General features: G+C 33.8%; 1 protein-coding gene across 2 annotated transcripts in view; it reads left to right on the top strand.

The window, feature by feature from the left end:
- Drat (Death resistor Adh domain containing target) overlaps window positions 1–21,730 on the top strand; it is a 63,991-nt gene extending 42,261 nt beyond the window's left edge. For both annotated transcript variants that reach the window (XM_081761672.1, XM_081761673.1), the window contains exons 2-8: window positions 2,214–2,350; window positions 3,754–4,046; window positions 4,664–4,833; window positions 8,913–9,066; window positions 12,436–12,583; window positions 14,707–14,859; window positions 21,153–21,730. In XM_081761672.1, the coding sequence (XP_081617798.1) occupies window positions 2,214–2,350; window positions 3,754–4,046; window positions 4,664–4,833; window positions 8,913–9,066; window positions 12,436–12,583; window positions 14,707–14,859; window positions 21,153–21,269 (1,172 nt within the window). In that variant the 3' untranslated portion in view covers window positions 21,270–21,730. The remainder of the gene's footprint in view (window positions 1–2,213; window positions 2,351–3,753; window positions 4,047–4,663; window positions 4,834–8,912; window positions 9,067–12,435; window positions 12,584–14,706; window positions 14,860–21,152) is intronic.
- Window positions 21,731–22,425: the final 695 nt, after the last annotated feature.

Genomic DNA, 22,425 nt, shown 5'->3' with positions numbered 1-22,425 from the left:
AGCAATTTCCAAAATTTAAGGGGTGGGCCAAAGTACCCCTCCCAAATTTTTAAAGGAGTGCACAAATATACCCATATCTTATGAAAGGTAATGGACCCCTATACATGACCATATAACCATATAAGGTAATAGGACCTCATCCAAGGAGATAAAATCGACCAAAAACCAAACACGTGGTACTACGTATTGCTTACGTTTATAGATTTGGCAATTTTGTACCCCTAGAAGGGAATGAGGTGGACCATCCAAATTTATCATAATACATATTAGGGTCCTGTACTATAATACCCAATGTTGAAATGGGTCAATTTCCAAAATTTAAGGGGTGGGCCAAGGTACCCCTCCCAAATTTTTCAAGGGGTGCATTAATATACCCATGTCTTATGAAAGGTAATGGACCCCTGTATACGCCCATATAACTATATAAGGTAATAACACCTCATCAAAGGGGATAAATTAGGTCAAAAACCTCCGAAATTTGAATTTTTGGCAATTTTTTACCCATGAAAGGGAACGACATAGACACCCAATACTGATAGAGGTACATACTATGGTCCTAGGCTACCATACCAAATTTTTAGATTTGGCAATTTCCAAAATTTAAGGCGGGTGGTCCTATGTACCCCTGCCAAAATTTAGGGGGTGGGCCATGGTACCCCTGCCAAAATTTAGAGGGGGTGGTCCTAGGTACCCCTAGGTCATTGCCCCCGGGCCAGGTCATTGACCTTTCACCCCGGTCATGAAAGAGAGTGAGGATGAGTCATTCGCGCATACGGGGGGGAGTACTACTCTGTGCTTAATCATTGTTTGTCTATTAGCATTCCTTTTCAACACTGAGGCTATATAAGACGTGGACCTACAGTTTTAAAATAAAGTCCGAACCATTGCAATGCAATGAAATTTCAAGACTGTCCCGCCGAGATCGGAACATGGGATCTTGTCCACCAAGAGTGGGTTTAATAAATTTGCCAAAACATTGAAAAATGGCATTTTTCGTTTCAGATTTACCAATAATGAGTATACTCCATTGAGTTGAGTTGAGTTGACTTTGACTTTAATTTTCCGTTCAGCAACGATGCTATATGAGACATGGACCTACTGATTAACGTGGAATCCGAACCGCATAAGCTCCCGCCGGGAATCAAACCCGGGTCTCACATACCAAAGCATGAACGCTAACTGCTTGGCCACAAAGGATCTTTTATACTCCATTGAATTTTCTATAATATTAGAAGTAATTCCTAATGAGGGAAGAAGGACTATACTTCTTCATTCCTGGATTGAATTCCCTAATTTCATTGGCATTCGTGAAATTCTTGAAAGTTTAGAAATTTAACGATCTATTAGGTGAAGGATGTGTATACCAGGGGCGGATCCGGGGGGGGGGCGATCGGGGCGATCGCCCTTCCCCCAGAAGAGGAAACTTTCTTGCTTTATATATATAAATAAAATCTATCCCAGAGTTTGGAGCCCTTAAAAGTAGCATTATGACAAATCACCGCCCCCCCAGAGGTCGGTCCTGGATCCGCCCCTGGTGTATACTAGAGTAATAACTTAAGAAGGAGTAAAAATGCTTACTCAGCATTTAATTTATGCTGATGTTCAACTTGAAAAACTATTAAAAGAGAACTTCCCCGTATGCTCCTTAGTTTGCATAACGACAGAACAGTAGACTGAGATTCTACATAGACTCCTTTTCCATTGTTTTTCTCTGATTTCTTATCGACGTTTCATACGTCATTTCGCTTTCGTGATACTTCCTCTTTGAGTCTTTGTCTTTCTCCTTCAAGAAGTTAAAACAGTATCAGAATTGCTGAAAAGAAAAAGAAAACCTCTTTCACAACCTCTTCCACAAAGTACGTGACCAAGCAAATGTTATGATTTATAATGTTATATCTAAATGTATCCGCACATTCACACGTTCCGCATCTGCCAATCAGCACATCTTTTCCTGATTGAACTACGTGAAGGGCCTCTAAATTGAAGACGTTGAATTACAGCTACTTGCATGCGCAAGATTAAGTCTCTTGAGCACATTCACAGAAGAATTTAGTTCTCAAAGTTTAACTAATGTTATTTCCACTCATTTCCGTGCAAAACTGCTGTAACAATATCATTCAAAATAATAGTTAATATCTAGTGGCCAAGAACTGTATTTGAATGATTTGGAATAGGAACTGATAGTCTATTCTCTTCGGTTTTTTTCTGTGTAGCTGGAAAACCAAGCAGTGGAATGAACAAACTTTGTCGTCAAGTGAGCATTGAGAGCCCAGGACCTACGATTAAAGATTGTGTATTTAGCTTTGAAGTGCCAGTACCAGATGCTCCACCTAACGGCGCCAGGATAAGGGTAAGTTATAGGTATACTCTTTTTATATCATCTCATGAAGTAAGTTACGCAATAAGAAAATGTAATTTATTTAAGTGAAACGTATAGGGAAACTTTAAAGCTTTCCAAAATAATGTTATCATTGTTTTCAGTCGTAAGTACATAAATTACTTGACCATAACATCAAACTGTGGATTGAGTTGAAAGAAATATTTTTCCAAGAGTCAGAAAAGATCTATGAATGGTAAGTGGTGTATGCATTCTCTTTAACCTATCATGTTTCCTACTATAGACGATCTTAGTCGTTTATTTTCTTTTGTTATAGAGTCTACACTTTTTTTCTCTCATCTAATGAGCACTAGACCATTTTTTTTTAAATTCAAATGTAATGCATTTCCATACTATATTTGCAAAAAGTATTGGGTTGTCTTGTTTTAATTTCGTGTTAAGACAGCTTACGGTGTGTCATGAAAGTAGCAATTCTACACTAATTTGCGACATAATTAACAGAATTGTTCAAGTGAATATATCTAAACTGCGCGGGAGGAACAGTATGTCAAAAAACACAGGTTTTCAGGAGGCGAGTTTTTACTTTACCAAACATGAGTATGAATCACTTATACTTACAGTACCAAGACGCTATTATTCAACTCATGTTTAGAATTGACTTATATCAAGTTAACCGGAGGTGGAGCATGACACATACATCTCCAATTTTGATTTATCTCATTTTGGCTAATTTCTGACTTCTAATATTTCTCCCGCGCAGTCTAGATATCGTATTAAATTGTATTTATCAATTTAAATTATTGCACTCGTAATTTATGAATTTCTTAATTAAAAATAGCTTATTTCTTCTAGTCATCTCCAGTTTTTTTTACTTAATAAACTAGTGACGTTCAATTACATTATTTAATTAAAATTGCATAGTTATGACATTAACTTTGTGTTTTTAATGCTCTCTAATCGTTCTTTAATGTTAATTAACTAAAGAAATGTTCTTTAATGTTTGAAATTAACTAGTAAATATACTGTATATGATTGTTTTATTTATTTCGAAGTCAATTGAAAAGAATAAATTGAAACCAATTGGTTGATAAGTTCAGAAATTAAAGATTTCTGAACGAATTTAATTTGTAATTTAGGAATTCAAATTTTTAATCTTTAATGATCTCCTAATTCTTATTTGTTTTGCAATGGAGGAGAGTTAATTGTTTTAGGTGATAATTAACTTTGGACACCTAACTCTGAGCAGAAAAGAATATTTTACTTTGATGGCAGCATACGTTTGAGGAAATATGTGCACTGTTTTGCCACAACCCCTGTAGTATCAATGTAAAGAACCATTCTGTGTGTTATAATCAAAATAAGAAAAATACATTTGCGTACGAGATTGTTTCTAAGAATTGAACATTTCTTTGCAGCTAGTGTGTGCTGGTGCCTGTTATCGCATCAGACGTACTCCTTCAGTATCCAGTATCTCAAGTGTGTCTAGTTCGTCCAGTCTATGTAGTGAGTTATCTACAGATCTTTCAGTCACAAGTGCTACTGTTCACTCTCAAAGCCCCGCACATCATGGCGTGCGAGATGGAGCACTATTTCCAGGGTATGAAGTGGCCGGAGTGATCGAATCTTTTGGCAACGATGTAGGATCTAATTCAGAATTCCAAATTGGAGATCGAGTAGTTGTTTATCCTTATGAAGGCATTCCTCATGGGTAAATATTTTAATTATATATTCATGGGTAATACTGAATAATGATATTAAAATGAAAACACCATATTTGATTGATATTGAATGTTCGACGATATTTTAATAATTGTAGTAGTTGTTTGTCCTTACGAGGCTTTTCTCATGGAAAACGCGATCCTTTTCGTGCGTAAATGAGTAGCAATCTCATCTTTATTGAGTGTTTTTTTTACGAGTTCGATTCCCGTTGACAGTACGCGTGATTTGATTTCATGTTAAAAGTTCATAAATGTATCTTATGTGTAATAGATATCTTGACAATGAATTTTAAACTTCGACTAACCAATCATGAGTAAATAGGCTATTTTTAATTTTGCTTGAATGAAAATACATTATTTTAATTGCATTCAAAATTCGACCAAATTTCATTTCCAACAATTAAACACAAGTAAATCTGTCGTATTGCTCATACATAAATTGCTTTTAATCAAACGTCTTCTAAAGTTGAGTTATAGAAACAAATATAGTCGTTTAAATTGCAGAATATACAAGAGAAACTTTTATAAAATGTAATTGAAAATTCCCTGACGTGAGTAGAACTATTTTCCTTGGTTTGGGTTTTATGAGTAATATTTTTCTTTTCAGCTACGCGGAGTTTGTCATCGTTCACGACCTGAAGTATTTAGTCAAAGTTCCAGATAAAGTCAGTCTGAGTGTCGCTGCCATGTTACCTACAGGTGCTCTTCTAGCAATGAACACTGTATATTCAGCACATAAGTACATCCAGACTATATTGGAGGAACGAGGAGAAGGAAGTAAGATGATATAATATTAATGTTATCTATAACCAATATATAAAATTCATGTTTTTTTTTTTCTTAAATGCGAATCGGTCCGATCAATTTTATTTGTTTCCTTTCGATGTAGAGAAAAACCAATTGATAGTAGAAATTATTCATTTCAATTAGTCATTTTTTTTTTGGAAGTTAGGCAGAAGAACATGTAGAGTGTGTTCGCCCATTTTTGCTGGTACTATACATGATAGAACTGACAGACAGAAGATAGTGTCTGATGAAGCCAAAGTATTAGTTGGTGAAACTGTAACACGTATGTAGTTTTTTGTTTAAATGTGAATATATTGTTTTGTTCAGCAAATAGTTTGTTTGTGTTTAAATGACAGAACTAATAATGGTAAACTACACAATAGTGAATCGATAATTTTATTAGGAATAGTATTTTTTTTTGCGTCTTCCTCTCATTATCAACAAAAGATACAATAGCCAGCATATATCAGAGTTATTTCTGTTTTCATAATTTTTTGACGTCGTTAGTTTTCCATTGCTGGCATTTCTAGTGTATTCACATGAATTCCTGGAACCATTTAAATTAAAATTTCGCTACACATAATTATATAACATTTGTAATGTAATTCTTCTGGACATAGAACAAAGAACAAAATGCAATATGGAAACTATGCAAATTTAAGCTTAAAAACAGCTATATCAATCATTTTGTTTAATTATATATATATATATATATATATATATATATATATACAGGGTGTAACATAAATGCATGGTAAGAACTCCTTCGTGGCTAAGCGGTTAGCGTACGCGCCTATGGCGTGGGAGATCCGGGCTCGATTCCCGGCGGGAGCTCATGTGGTTCGGATTCCACGTTAATCAATTGGTCCACGTCTCATATAGCCTCGCTGCTGAACGGGACGTTCAACTCAAAATCAACTCAACTCATAAATACATGGCCAAAAGTGACGAGGTGATTGCGGACATCGAAATAAGTAAAAATGTTCCTATAAACATGAGTCCGATGCTGCTTCGTTTCTGAGACACAGAGTGTTCAAATGTCTTGTCCCTCCAATGGCTCACTATGGGAAAGTGAATGGAAAATGTTCAATATTACAGAAAAAAATACAATCAAGTGGAATTATGTCAGTGCAAATACATTTACACTAACCTAGAGAAAGAAACTAATTAACATTTGAGGTCATTGGTTTGTCAGTGTTGACAACCTGGTACAAAGTATTATGTTTTCAAATAGCACTAGAGGACCACATGTTAGCATATGATTGCTGACATCAAAAGATTCCTAAACATGAGGAATATTTCGCTTCGTTTTCGAAAGACAAGGCGTCCGAGTGTGAACTCAACTAACGGCTCAAAAATAGTAAACAACGGTTTATAGATCACAACTATTGCATGTTTCCTAAGATAAGCTAGGTGAGAAGGGTATTCGATGGAGGCCACAGCGTTCGTTCTTACCACACATACACTTGGGAAGACAGTGCCCCATGTTTAGGAACGTTTTGATGTCAGCAATCATATGCTAAAGTGTGGACGTCTAGTGCTATTTGAAAACATAATACTTTGTACTGGTTGGCAATACTTACAACCCAATAACCTCAAATGTTGATTAGTTTCATTCTCTCGATTAGTGTTAATGTATTTCCACAGGCATAATTCCACTTGATTGTATTATTCCTGTAATGTTTAACATTTCCATTCACTTTCCCATAGTGAGCCATTGGAGGGACTTGACATTTGAACATCCTGTATCTCGGAATCGAAACAGCATCGGACCCATGGTTATAGGAACATTTTTACTTATTTGGATATCCGCAATCACCTCGTCACTTATGTTACACCCTGTATATATAATATTCTGTAGTTGAATAAGCTATTAAACATCTAGGACAGCATTGCGATAAATATCTTTACTATTAACAATTCTAAGAACCCTGTCAAAGTCCTTAGTAACACTTAATACTAGAAGTAAGAGTAGTTTAAAATTTGTGAGAAGATCCATTAAAACAATTTATACAGTTATTTATAGTTATTTATTTCATTAAGTGCCCAAATACTTAAAATTACGAGATTCAAGTCTTAATTTTGAACACTGTTGCCACAAGACGAGCCGAGACAAGGAATAAGGCTATCTCATCTTGTACGGTAAATTTTGTAGAAGTCTCGTTTCGTCTCAATTCTCGAAAATCTTTTATTGTCTCAAATTGTAAATTTATTTAAAATAAACATTTATCCTGATATTTTCTTAATTTCATCCAGAAGTTGTCAGGATTCTTTAGTGTTACGAGAAGTCAACGAAGGATATGATGTAATAACATTTGAACCATATTTCTTATGGGAGTATTTGTGCAATGATTTGCGAATCTCCAAACGTTAATAAATGCCCTTCATTGCGTTCGTAAAATCATTTTATCAATTTATTGTTTATATACTATAAAAGATGTAACAGTATTATATATATATATATATATATATATATATATATATATATATATATATATATATATATATATATATATATATATATAGGGAGTTTCAAAACAACACCGACAACGTTTGGGAGGTGATTCCTGACACCAAGATATGACAAAATGCATAGACCAACCTGGGTGCACAAATGCTTACTTTCGGAGCTATAGGCTGCCGAAATCGGGAAAAAATGAGCATTAAAGCTCCATAGCTCCAATACTATGAGACCTATCGTAGTCGGGTCGAGACTTTACTTAGGAACTAACATGTACCCTATCCGAAAATACATGTTTCAGAATCATAAGGTACTCACGCAACAGTTTTTATAGAGGGAGTTTGGCCACAGTCCTATATCTTGAAATACTCATCAACTACCTCTATAAAAATTGTTGCGGAAGTACGACAGGATTCTGAAACTTGGATATTTGGATAGGGCACATATTAGTTCCTAAGTAAAGTCTTGACCCGACTACGATAGGTCCCATAGTATTGGAGCTATGGACCTTTAAAGTTCATTTTTCCCGTTTTCGGCAGCCTATAACTCCGAAAGTAAGCATTTGTGCACCCAGGTTGGTCTATACTTTTTGTCATATCCTGGTGTCGATGTTGTTTTGAAACCCCCTGTATATAACTTGCGTGAACTAGTATTGTCTACGAGACTCGTAATTTATTTTTCCTTTCCTCTCGAATTAAACACGTCCTGACTGTGTGATTCCATTTGGAATGACAAGCTTCCTTGCCTTTCATAGAGCATATATCGTGCCGAATGATTCCAAGTTGTCTCATACGTTGTAGTTATAGCACCCTGGCAATATATAATTTTGAGAAAAAAAATGGATTTTCTTACTTCCTTAGACTTCATCATATAATCCATTAAAATATTTTTTTTCATTTCCAAACATAATTCAGGTCAGAAAGGGTTTTAAAAATGTACTTTTCATCTAGTTTTCGAAATGAGAATCAAGATGAGACAAAAAAGTTCTTGTGTCTTAAGGAACACTAATTTTAATCTACCATATACTACGAAGAAGTTGCAGTTATTTATATATAATGTCGGTTCATTCTTTTTCTCTTATTCTCATCCACCGTAAAATTTGTATAACCTATGTTAAACTTGATCTCAATACATAATATTCAGTAATTGATTCTATAACTGTCTTTTGTGCTCTTGCTTTTGATAAAATCATTTAATATGTGTTAAAGTTTGCAGTTACTAACATTTACGAGTATTTCTGTTTAATGTTTAATATCCAGATTCTATTCTTTGATCTTTATTTTACATTTCACTTTAAGATTATAGTGATATTGTAGATCTTAATTGAATTATTTCAGTAGCTAAAGTGTTTAAGAACGAACTCATGAATATTTTTATAGTAAGAATTCATTTAATATTAAAAGAAACTTCATTTGCTGAAAGCGAGATTTGAGCTTGAAACACATTGTGAAATATTATTCACTTCTTACTAATTGCAGTCATCAAAAATAAGGATTCTGTTATGTTTAATTTCAATGCGTAGTACCTACACCTGACAAAATTCTTCGTGAGATTTTGATAATATATCCGTAAGATAAATGTTCATTGACTTAATTTCCGTTTTTTACAGGTAAATGTAATATGCTGATAGTAGGTACTGGTGGATTAGCTCTGTGGGCCATTCGAATCGCACGATATTGTTTCAGTGGTATGAACGAGAGGGTAAAAATCACTGTAGCGTCTCTCAGAGATGAGGGTTTCCTCCTGGCCAAGGATCAAAGTAGGTAAGACTCAATTTTAATGCTTTTCAGAAGTAAATAATTTTAAAAATATCGCCTTAAATATTATCACTGACGGGACACTTGCCACAAAAATAGAAGCTTCGGTGTACTATGTTCCTCAAGTGATATCATTTTGATATAAAAATTATCTCTTTAAATCATCCATTTTTGTTCCTCTCTTACTGTTATGTTCTATAATTCTAACATTTCACTCAAAAATTATTTATTCTCAAATAATATAATAACCAAGTTGTTTTCTTTATAATTATCTTTAGTATTGTTCGTCTCTCCTCAACTTTTTCGCCTCTTGCCCACTGGTCTTTCGTTTCACTTAGCTAATTTTCTTCAGTATTTTCCATACTCACGCCTGGATACTCTCCAACATCATCTGTCAGTTTTTGCATGTCCATATTTCTGCTTCGTACACACGCAACATTTTTTTTTCTTTCCTAAGCTTTGTTTCTTATTCTCATCCTTGCTTTCATTTCGCATTGACATTTCAAATCCTCAGCTATATATATTTAAATATATATATATATATATATATATATATATATATATATATATATATATATATATATATATATATATATATATATATATATATATATACTGCGTTCTGTTCTACAACTTGAACAGTTCTCTTTATTCCAATTATCATTTGTGTCGTCTTTTTATTATTTATTTTGATACCGTACTCTTTACAATTTTTACTAAAGAAATAGATACACACACTCAGAAACAAATACATAAAGGTAACCAAGAAAGTTCTGTCGCTTTTTATGGAGGTCAGTGTTCCATTGGCTCTCGTAAAGTGAGTTGAATGCGAATGGAGATAAGGCGAAGGTCAGTTGTTGGTGTGGTTATATACAACCATACTACCTGGTTGTGGTAGTTTAGTTACACCGTGAACTTGCGTAAGAACAGAGTGAATATGGGACCTCCACGAGCGTTATAACGGTGTGTGTGTTGTACGAGTTCAAAATGGGGTCAATCGCCGCTACAGCGGGGCGGAAAATATGCCAGGCCTTTGTGAGGATGTCGTGACTACGCGTACAGTGAAGCGATGGTTTAACAAGTTTAAGGACGCATCACGATACACTCGAAGACGCATCACACACCGAAAGATTAACACATGTACAAAATGAAGATCTTCTGGCAGTATTTGAGGTCAGACATGTGAAAACTGAGACTACAATTCAGTATGAGTGGAAAAACCATTCGGCAGCACCCCCATCAACTTGGAATGCACTACAAGTTGGGTCGATGGGTCCCACATGATTAGAATTCGGGCCAGAAGGCAACGCGAGCAGACACCTGTCTCGTCTGAGAAAGCAGCCATTTCTGGACAGGGTTTTGACACGCAATGAGAAGTAGGTCCTGTACAAAGCTCCATGGTGCCGTCATCATTCGTTAGCATGCCGTGAACCGGTTTCAAAACAGCCGAAACCAGCACTGCACCGGAAGAAGATTCTCCTGTGTGTTTAGTGAATTGCCCCCTGCATCGTGCATCGGGAACTGCTACCAGCTTGTCAGAGCATCAATGCTACTTTGTACTGTCAGCAGTTAAGCCGTGTTCAAGAAAAGCTCAAAACTCTGGAGTCAGCACTTCTGAATCGCAAAGGAGTCCTCTTGTTACAGGACAACGCTAAGCCCCACGTGGCTAGAATGACCCGGGAAACCTTTCTGCGTCTTGGATAGGACACACTACTGCATCCGCCATACTCCCCAGACATTGCACCGTCCGATTATCACCTGTTCCATTTCTTGGACAATCACCTTAAAGGACGGCAGTTCAAATACCTAGTAGAGGTGCAAAATGCACTTCATACTTTCTTCGCTTCACGACTCACCAAGTTCTACCGCGATGGAATCTATGGCCTTCCAGAACGTTGACAGAAGGTCGTAGATGCTGATGTGGACTATTTTTGATCTTCCATATACATATGTCTTAGGTGACATATCGATGTTCGAAGGTGGTGGATGAAAGAGCGATAGAACTTTCTTGGTTACCTTTATACATAATTAGTTTTCTTCTGTTTACTGGATAAATGTAATTTTCAAACTATTAGCTGAAGTTATTTTAACATTTAATTACCGTAACCATTGCTTAAATCTGTGATTTGATGTTGCAATCATCCCCATATTTTTATGATTCCAAAATAAAGATATTAATACGTGATACATGTCACATATTACAGTTTTTAATAAAGACGAAAATAGTGTTTATCGATACTAATCAAAAATCGTGGCAAAGATTTACTGCGATTCAGATCTGAAATATTTGCAAAGTTTATGTTTATTAAGTTTTAAGGTGTTCTCGTTTTTAATCCCTAACGTGAGTAGGTAGAGACAACGTATCACTGAAATTTTGTGTTGAAAGTGACAAGAAGAATATAACTACCAATGTGGCGATTGTATATTTATTGAATACAGAACCAAATATACATTTTGAGTGTTTATTTTACACTTACTTTTCGGAAACTACTTACGTACTCAGAATTTTGTTTCCATTTTGTGGCATACGTATTTGTTGTTGGTTTTGTTAATTAACAGCACGAGGTGATATTTTGTCTTCTCTCATGGTAAAGAAGTGAAGGTTCACTTTAATGTTTACTTCTTGAAAATTTGTTACCCAGTCAAGAACATATTTTAAATTGGCTATAACGGTAAATAGAAGCTTGTCAGTGGAGGATATGGTAGACGGTATGAATTACCCCTGGTAGAAACCAAGCGAAATAAATCAGCTTTCTTGCTTCGCAAACAGGAATTCGCGGGATTGAATTCCGAGATCAACATTCTGCCTGTGGTTTTGCTAGATTTTTCTAATCTTACCAGGAAATTACCGGGATGGCATATTCAATGTATAGATTCTGGTGGATTTTCTTCCAAGTTTTCGTTTTATTTGGTGTTAGTATTTTAATGTAAAATGTCCTTTAAGCTGTTTCTGAAATTTTGCTTTTAAGTAAATAGGCTTTCACTTAATTTTATTGTTTACAATGTTCAACGGAAATTGTGCACTTTGTACGTTTCAAAATGTGTGCTCATACTTTGAAGAATTTTTAGCATGTAAATCAATACAATGAACGTTACGAATCAATTATTTTCTGGTGTACTAAAGTTAGCACAATTTTCTATTGAACATTTGTGTCAAAACTCTATTAGTCTGAAACTCTGAATATTTCATTATTTTCTAGTGCAAAGTTTTAAGACAATATTTTAATTTTTTTATAGCAAGCTGCAGTACCGGTTTCTTTCTTTTTGTCTTATTTTTCCTTTTAAACACTGGATGATCATTGATAAATCTTCTTCTTTTCTATTCTTTTCTATTTTCTTTTCTATTTTCTCCACTGATTCTTTTCTAATTTCTAGAGTTAACGTAGTGCAATGGAATGAAGATCTGTATGAAAAACAACTGATTGAACGTACAATCGACGCTTGCAAAGGTGAAGTTGATGTGGTCATTGATTTCGGAACAACATCTCGTAGTTTACATAGATCTCTCCAATGTCTTAGTAAGGTAAGGAATTAGATTTAATTACTCGTAACGTTTGAAAATACTATATTTTTCAGTTTTGGCTATTGACACTGATTTTTTTTCATTTTTTTATGTAGTAAGTAAAATCATGTTGTCTTAACGTTACTGGCAACATTGTTGTAGAGTAGGACTATTCACAATTTCTAGCTTTCTTAAAGAATTACAAACACAAGAATTACATAGAATTTCAGAGAAATAAAATTCATTTCACGTTTTTTTTCCCTCGAAATATAATGGTTTGTTGTCAGAAAGTTTGAGTACGGCTGACTACGCCCTACGACAGAATTCCTCCTGTCGAGAAATTTGAAGCTTAAAATATATCGAACAACTATCATGCCTGCTTGTGCTGTACGGTGGCGAAACATGGTCGCTTAGGCTAGTCGCTTAGACGGAAGCATTTATCGTAGCATCTCTCCTAGCAGATGTGCTGCCAAAAATCTCCTATAATATTCTATGGCAGCGAAAGTGTATAGTGCTTTTAGCACGGTAGCATTTTGATAAGCATCTTGTCGTGACGTAGCAAACAAATCACTGGAGAAGAGCGCAATTATGGCTCCGGAACTAAAGCGTGAGGTAGCTAAAGCTATAGTGGTTGTAATAACAGTTCTCGCCGGTTATATTAAAAAAACGAAAACCACAAAGAAGTATGTGGGCAAACAGTATCCCTACTCCAACTCATTTTTTTACTGCAATTCAATTTCCCACACAAAACAAAGAGCATGGATATTTCGCACAAAATCATTTGCTTTCTTATGGCGCTGCGATCGGACCAGAAATGCTGGGGAAAATGCTACGAAATAGAGCAGGTTCTATCGACAATAAATGCCATAAGATATGCCATGGCATGGGAATGCTATAGCATTTGCTACTTTACACGGTAGGATATCGATTATACGATTTTTGCTACGATAAATACTTCCGTCTAAAATTAGCCTTACTCTGAGAAAATAACTTAGACTGAAAGTATTTGAGAATCAAATCCTGAGACCCAAGAGGAACAGGAATGGAGAAGGGCGGAAACGTCATAACGAGGAAGCACATAATTTATACCGTTTACCAAACATTGTTAGGGTCATCAAATCTACGAGGCTCAGGTGGACAGGTCATGTAGCGGGAATGGTAGAAAGTAGTAACGCTTTCGAAGCTTTAACTGGAAATCCAATCGGAAAACAACCATTGGCAAGACCTTCCGTTTGACATTTACCGAAAGAAATTGAAACTTCGCGTGACCATCTTTACTGTTTCTAGCAGGGTTTATTATTCCTTGCAGCAAAACGTATCATTAAATGCTGGTGTGATTAAATTTTTCAATCGATATCAAAAGTGTCATTTTAACCATACATACGAGAAGCAGTCAAAATGTTCCCGGAATGATGATGTAGTTTTGGCATTGATGCAATCACAATGAATCTTGTACAATGCAGTCCTTAGGTTGCCTAATTATGAAATTGACAAGTATGAAGAAGTCATAACAGGCAGTGTACGAATAGTGTAGCTAAACATAGGAGTATGTGGTGATTAGTTGTTGAAATTTCAGAGATCGAGCAACGCACAAATATCATGTGCAAATTGGGAATATATGATTCAAAGAGTTTGATAGCCTTAAAAACAGTTTAGCACCATCGGAAGTTTGGCTCTTCCCAAAGCTAAAAATGGGTCTTCTTAGTTTCTCCAACGTAGAAGAGATCAAAACCAATGCGATGGCTGAACTTCGGAAGATACCAAAAGAGGCCTTTCGTCGGTGTTTACACCAATCGCTGGAGCGGCGGAACAAGTGGGTATGTGTTCCAAAGGTGCCGACTTTAAAGGCGGTGAAGTAAATATGTACTTATGTTGTGGTAATAAAGACCTACAACAGAAGTCCGGGAACTCTTTGACTGCCTATCGTAATCTGTGACAAAACTAACTCTACTGTACATACAGTTTATAAATAAAATGTGTTTCTTCTTTTGTCGATGACTGTATCTTTTCACTTGTATGTTATATTCTTTTGTAACTTATATGCATATTTCAGTATCGGTCTTTCATTTTAGTTGCAGCATGTTGGTATTTTATAGCGTCGAAGAAACATCAAATATTAAATGCAATTTCATTCTTTGTTTTAGGGTGGAGTTGTTTTTATCAGTTCTGAAGTCGCAGAGAGGTTATTGCCAAAGTTCAGTCGACGAGCAGAAGAGAGACAACAGCGTATGAAGCCAGTCGATATGGGGAGCATAGAACAGCTGAAGGAATTAGTACAACTTGTAGGAGAGGGAGCAGTAAGTTTCGGAATAGTGTATAGTACTATCCAAAAACAAATTGAGCGCCATTATATATATATATATATATATATATATATATATATATATATATTTTTTTTCAGAAAGCTGGGTGTAAAGTCTCGTGTTAACAGTCATGTAACTATCTGAATGATCTAATTGAAATGATCTCTCGAATCTCATGTATCTAATTGAAATGATCTCTTTTACGTAGAGGTCTCTTCCGCTAATTGTCTTGCCATAACGTTCTAATCTACATCAAGAACTAGTGATACTATTTAACTTACCTCATATATTTTTTTAAAAAAATTTTGCATGCGTTCCTCTGTGCATAACACGAAAATGAAAACAATTCTTGGCTAGTATCAAATACTTAAGAACTTTCTCTTCAAGTTATTTATTACAAACAATGAACGTTTTCAAACACACATTCGTTTAAATAAGTACCTTATTTACTAAAATAATTTTACAGAGTATAAAATGTACAATATCTAATCATAACGTCCCTATATTTAATTTGATTTTATTATTCATTAAGATAAAGTTAATATTTATTATGTAAATTAAAATACTGAAACTTATAATTCTATCACTAAATCCTGCAACTACAGAGTTCTGTAACAATAAATAAATAAACCTGAAAGTATGGGCCGAAGCACTAAACCTTTTACTCTTGTTTCTCAGATAAAATCATGTAATGGTGATTATTATAACTGAAATATTTACTTATTTATTACTGAAATATTTACTTATAAAATATGAAAAAATATATAAATAGCATTTTGTTCAAAACTTCTTCCGAAGACAATTCGCCATATCATTTGTTCTGAGTTCTTCTGAAAGAAATAGATTATGCTATATTCTAAAGTTATTATTAATATATTTATTCATGAAATATTAGAAAAGTCATTAGAACTATTTTCGAGAACAACATAACAAACCTTACCCCAACAGGCAAATTACTTGTTCTGGAATTTGATGGAAACAACCAAATTTATTACAAATATTTATTTATAATTTATAAGCTTCATTGAGCCGTTCTTTCGTAAAATCACGACTTGTTTCTAATGAATCTTAAAAGAAAACGTAAAGTTTAATATTTCCTCCAGTTTTATCGAACGATGTGACATCTAGGCTTGTGCACATTTATTGGAATGAACAGATGGATGGACTTTCAAAATGATTGCTTGGCATGCAGGAGTCATGAAATGTAAATCCACTGAAATCTCGAATTCATTTTTTTTCAGGAGGATATAAATTTCTTGTTTTCTATCGTTTTTCAAAAATAATGAAACTAATAAATAAGAGAAATGTATTTTCAAATAATTTTTGTTGTGTTATTATTAGTACTTGTTACCGAGAAACTTTCGGCTTGCTGTACACTACGTTAAAATCGCCTTTAACTAAAAGTTGTAAATGTTTATATTTTACTTTTCTTCTAAAATTACCAACGAAGAAACCTGCTGTAACACAAACATTAATGCTCAAAATTAAATATGGTTACTTAATTGTCCTAATAATAAGTAGCCAAGTACATTTATATTCACCATCTTCACTATTCATTTTAGAACAACTAAATTGAAACAACACATTTTAAGTTGCAATTAAATTGTCATAAATGTATTACTATAGAAAGACACAAATGAAACACTTGGATGCCACATAGTGTAAATTCAAAATTGAAATTTTTCAACAGAGGACTTTGAAGTTCATTATCTCATGAAAGAGACAGATTTATTTTACGTTGAGAAGCAAAAAAATAATAATTATCAAGTATATTTTCTAATTCTGATAGTGAGTTACATTCCCTTGATGTGATTTACATGGCATGTTGAGATTCGAAGTTCTCTCCTGGAAAATTTCAATTTTTTAGTTCCACTCCAAGCGAACCAAATATAATTTCTCAAACTTGGATATGGTTAAGAGTTTGTCCTATTTTGAGGCCCTATGAATAAATTAAGGCCCTTAGAATACCCAAGACGTATGCGTCAAAAGCTAGTTTTGAGAAAAAGAGGCAACTAAAGTTTTATCAAAGCATGATATATCAAAATAATTGATAAAGACTGTAGGAATTGTTCAGATATGAACACTTCTTAATGTCTTTATCGATTATTTTGATATATCATGCTTAATAAAATTTTAATTGCCTCTTTCTCACAAAACTGGCTTTTCGCGCATACGCCTTTGTTATTCTAAGGCTTGAATTGAAACAACATTGTTTTAAAATTGCAACTAAATCATGACCATGGTTTTAATCTGCAAATTGCCTGCATGTTAGCAACATCTATTGACGTGAAGCAGGTGGCACACTAACTGCGAGTGTTAACGTGTTTACTATTAGAAATTAGCATTACTCACAGACTGAGACACTTTTCTATTTATTATTATTATTATTATTATTATTATTATTATTATTATTATTATTATTAGTAGTAGTAGTAGTAGTAGTAGTAGTAGTAGTAGTAGTAGTAGTAGTAGTAGCAGTAGTAGTAGTAGTATACTCATAAATTTCTATTACTAAATTCAGAATACTACCGTAATTATTATTACATGATTTAAAACTTGTATTATATTATTAGTATTTCAAGGATTGTAATATTACATAATCATTTGTCTATTAAAGTGGATACAACTCATTTGAGATGCAAAATTAAACTTACGAGTGAACCCTAGTATAACACAACAATCCTCCCTTAAAGTAGATGCTGAGATTTTCCAAAGTGGTTACCTAGGTACACAAAATTTCATTTATAATAGAAACCGGAAACTTATAGACCTTTATCAGCCTATTGCACTTAATCGAGAACATACGGTCTGAATATAAATGTTATAATTTCGAACTTCACTTTCGAACCTCGAGCATCCCCCTTCCCAAAGGTTACCCTAACTTCAGTTGATTTTGCGATGCATAGATCCACTTGTATTCTCATACAGACGACTTCAAGATACCTGGAGCCCAGTGTTGCTATAGTAACTGAAAATGCGAATCCCTTGCCTAGATAGTTTAACACAAAACATAAAGAATTATGTTGTAATTGCATTTGTATTATTCTGTTAGTTGGTTTTCGGAACTGGTGCTTAAGCTATAAAGAAAAGTTTTCAAGTACCTTCGATATATTTGGAATATTTTGATGAAAAGTCTTGCTATTTGACTAATTTCCCTTCCGCACCACCAGCATAATAATGATTCACTTCCCAAATGACTCTTCTGTATCCACTAACACTGTATCCACTAATAAATTCTCATTTAATTTTATATTGTGGATTCGAAGGTAATTGGTTAAGACTGTTTGTCGTGATTGACCGCGTATTTTTATTTTTTTAAGAGTTTGATTTACCAAAACTATTTTATTTTATATTTACTATGTCCGTTTGTCTATCGAGGAGAAAACATCTCAAGAACTACTTGACGGATCACCATTAACTTTGACTAACCGAAGCAGTCATCGCAAAACCGTTGATCGCGAGCTACTAGTATCTCGCGGTGAATTTTTCGGTAGATCGCTTTAACGCTCCGGTTGGCTAACATTGATCAGCGTTGCCACTTTGGTGTAAAAGTTGCTATATCTAGAGGATTCAACTTCCATAAAGAACTTGTTGGTGACAAAAAAAAAAGTTCAGTTCTTCTCATTAAAGTAAATAAGTCTGATTTTTTTTAAAAAAAATCTGTCATTACATTAGTTAATTATTACGAACTATACTTGAATTTCTTTCTTATATACATTTCAATTCCAGTTTCTTTCTGTTATGTACAGTACAATTCAATTAAAATTAATAGAATATTTTTTTAGAAATGTAAGTTTATAAGCAATAAACAAACAAGATTTAAAAAAGTAAGTTGGTAGTTCTTTTGGTTGGTAGCTGACCGAAGGATTTAAAAACGGTACACTAGCTCAGAATCTTTATAAAATAGGCAACCACTGATGCAGAGAGTCAAAAAATAGTGATCGGGTTCGTTGATGGAGATGATATTGAAATAAAAATGGTAGAAATCGATCATTTTCGGTTCTAACGTTGGTCACTATAGAGCTAAAACGGTAATAGATAGGGAAAAATGGTTTCCTGCAGTCGATTAAGCATCCAAAGAATACATTTTGCCTCCATTTTTTTTTTAAATCTGAAACCGGAAGTAGCAGTACCCTACTACAGCTTCCAGTTTTAATATTGATCACTAGAGACCGGATGTTTAGGCACTAAAAACCTGGAAAATAGGCAGGCAAATAGGCACTTAAAATTTAAAAATAGGCAGTAAAATAGGCACTAAAATGTAACTCGAAATAATAAAGATAAATACTCAATACCATTAAAAAATAGATTGAAGTCATAGATAATGTTCAAAGAATATAGAAATATACTTGTTTGTTAAAGAATATCTTCTTTTACTGAATATACAAAAACGAGGCATGTTATGCATTCCACATACTGGGTGAACCTGAAAGATATGCACATACTTCGGGAGGTGATTCGTGACATGAAAAGAAGACAAAAAGTGCTGTTGCATGTTGTCGAGTTCTGCGTCGTGTTCAAGTGACTGGGGTGCCAACTTGGAATCGAAAATCGAATCCTGACAATTGGAAAGGGACATAAAGGTGCGCACATACTTCAGGAGATGATTCGTGACATTCAAGAGGACTTTTGTCTTCTTTTCATGTCACGAATTACCTCCCGAAGTATGTGCTCATCTTTGAAGTTCATCTTGTATAGCTATGTATTGCAACGTACCACATGTTTGTGTTTACAAACACATAATATACGTAAAAATGTGTGTATTATGTTACATAAATTATATATTTTCCCAGTGAAGGCTTATTTTGAAGAAAATGCATAGAATAGGCAAAATTAGGCACTAAAGCAATTATTTAGGCAGTAAAGGTCGAAATAGGCAAAATAGGCAAAATAAAATTGCCTTAAATCGAAACTATAACCCCCCATATAAACTTTAAAACGTTATTTTTCATAATATCTTTAATATTAAAGAATAGGCATTTTGCCTAACATCCGGTCTCTATTGATCACTATAAAGCAAGAATGATGAGTCATAGAAAGAAACTTTTCTTTTTGTATCGATTTAACGTTCTAAAAATATGTACTATATTTTCTCTTAACACTATTCAAACCGGAAGTAGCAGAAGTCAACCGTTTTCAGTTTTAACGTTGGTCGCTATAGAGTAAAAAAACCGGAATTGATATCGAAAAGCAATTTTCTGTAATCAATTAAGCATCGCAAGAATCTTCACTCTAATCTCTTTACTAAAACTGGCAGTGATAGAAATTTACTACCACTTGCAATTTCGGCATTGATTGAGAACATACACAAACCAAACTCCTTCACGTGGTGTACATGTGGCACTGTTACTTGTTTAAATACTGATAAACTATAAAAATATATACTAATAATTTCAAAATTTTACAACACAATATTTTATAGTGTTGAAACAAAATTTCAACCTTAGTCCTTTATAACGATATAAAGGAAAGGTATCAAATCTAATAACTAGAGCAACCCACGTTATGCTTTATTTTTTGTTTAATTATGCTTTATTTTTTTCCAAATTATGTTTTGTTATGCTTTATTATTAATTTCAATCATCGTTTTACATTAATCGTGTATAATCTATACATTAAATATTCTAAATATCTTGATCTATTTATAAATATTTTATGCAACCAGTTTCTTTCATATTTAATGAACTTTCTACCTAATGCAGTGTAAAGAGATGCTTTACTCGAGTCAGTTTTTTTAATCACTTGTGTGTGCCTTACAGGTGCATATATACTGAAAGGGAAAGTAAAAGATGCCACCAAAAAAGTACAGAAAGTGCTAAGTTCGAGAGGTACACAACAATATAGTGTGCAGTTCTTGTGTACTATTCATTGCTGGCGGAAGTTTTCTTCTTCTTTTTTTTCTTTTCTCCACGTCAAAAGATTAGACCGAAAAGTTTACAGAAATAAAAATAAGCTTTTCATTGTTGCATTGCTATGTTCTCAATGATTTTACATTGTAAATATTGATTTTAAAAAATATTAATACAGTATGTTAAACTCGTAGTTAAAGAGATTTTTTTAAAGAATTGTGCTATATCTTTTACGCTTTATTTTCTAAAATTATTCTTTATTACGCTTTTAAAATTAGTTTCTTCTGGATCCTTAAGCAACCACAACCATGTTCAAGGTAGCAACCATATGTGTAAATAGCTATTATGCTTTTTATGCTTTTGTGTTGCTCTACTAATAACTAACAAGAAACCCCAAATTAAAAATATTACAAAATTGTTTGTATATATCTTTTTCAGATTGAACCACCTCCTCATACCGTGTTTCCAGCAGAAGAAGCCAGTGAAGTAGTGAAAAAGCTCTGCCACTCAGAAATACAAGGTCGAGCCATACTTCGCTTTCATTCCATAGACTAAAGTCGCATATCTAGGTATGGTAAGGTGTCTAATGGGACAAGAGAACTGGCATAGTTTTTCACTCAGTAGAATCTTGTCGAGCTAACGACCACCAATATGCTGCAATGCAATATTTTTCATTGTTATTTTTTTGAATGTATAGTTCTGAGGAAAATTCGACACCAGTTCTGTGGTTATTGGTGTCATCTCATTTACCAACACTAATTTGCCTTGTATAAAATTAAAACTGTGTTGACAAGGTTATATTATACATAACCTTAGATATTGTGCATGTATATATTATTGTTATATACATATATACCATATACATATATTATTGTTAAGCACATACTATTATGCAAATTTATCTTAGTGAAATTCGAGAGACCACTGAACAGATGTACTTTTTGAATAGTGAAGGGTTTCTTTTATAACTGTAAAGAAAAATATATATGTTAGTAATAAAAGACTACAATGTTGAATTTGTTTTTAAATAAAACCAAGTGAACAGTGTTACAAGATAATGTCATGTTATTTAAACTATTATGTTCGTCAAAATGCATTAGTAATAGTGTTTGTGATCATGAATATTATTGCTCTTGTTGAACACCTAAACGACTTCTGAAGTGAATAAAAACAATACCACACAATGCAATATTTAACACCAATGTACAAATCAGATATATTCTCCCGATGGTAGTCAAAATTAATAACTCTTCTTTCAGAGGAAATGCATATATTTTTCATGTAAATATTCTCGCTTCAACATACTAAATAAACACACATCTTATATTTGCGAAGGGGGAATACTCTGGATTCCCCCTCAGTTTTCCATGCTTAACACACTAAAGCAATTTGAATAATTCTTTGGTTCTTTACGTGTGCCAAAATATGGAAATAATGAAAAAAAATAATTATCTCTTGCCTGTAAAGTAAAAACAATAAAATAAAATAGGTTTACTTAAGATGTTCAGTTCCAGAACAAAGAATTTGGTCATAATTTCAGAGAAGCATATGTATGTCTACTCCTGGAGTTAGTCTCAGCTATTGATGTGTCCGTGGTTTCACGAAATTGGACATTAGCGTATCAGGTTGTTTTCGTTATAATAGTAACCGCTTTCTTTCCGATGACAAACATCTATTATCGAAACCCCACAGAACATTTGATCCTTCTACG

Source organism: Thermobia domestica, chromosome 6 (assembly GCF_964235325.1).
Source record: "Thermobia domestica chromosome 6, izTheDome1.hap1.1, whole genome shotgun sequence".
Taxonomy (NCBI): domain Eukaryota; kingdom Metazoa; phylum Arthropoda; class Insecta; order Zygentoma; family Lepismatidae; genus Thermobia; species Thermobia domestica.
The sequence above is the reverse complement of the archived record's forward strand: the minus strand, read 5'-3'. Positions and strand labels throughout refer to the sequence as shown.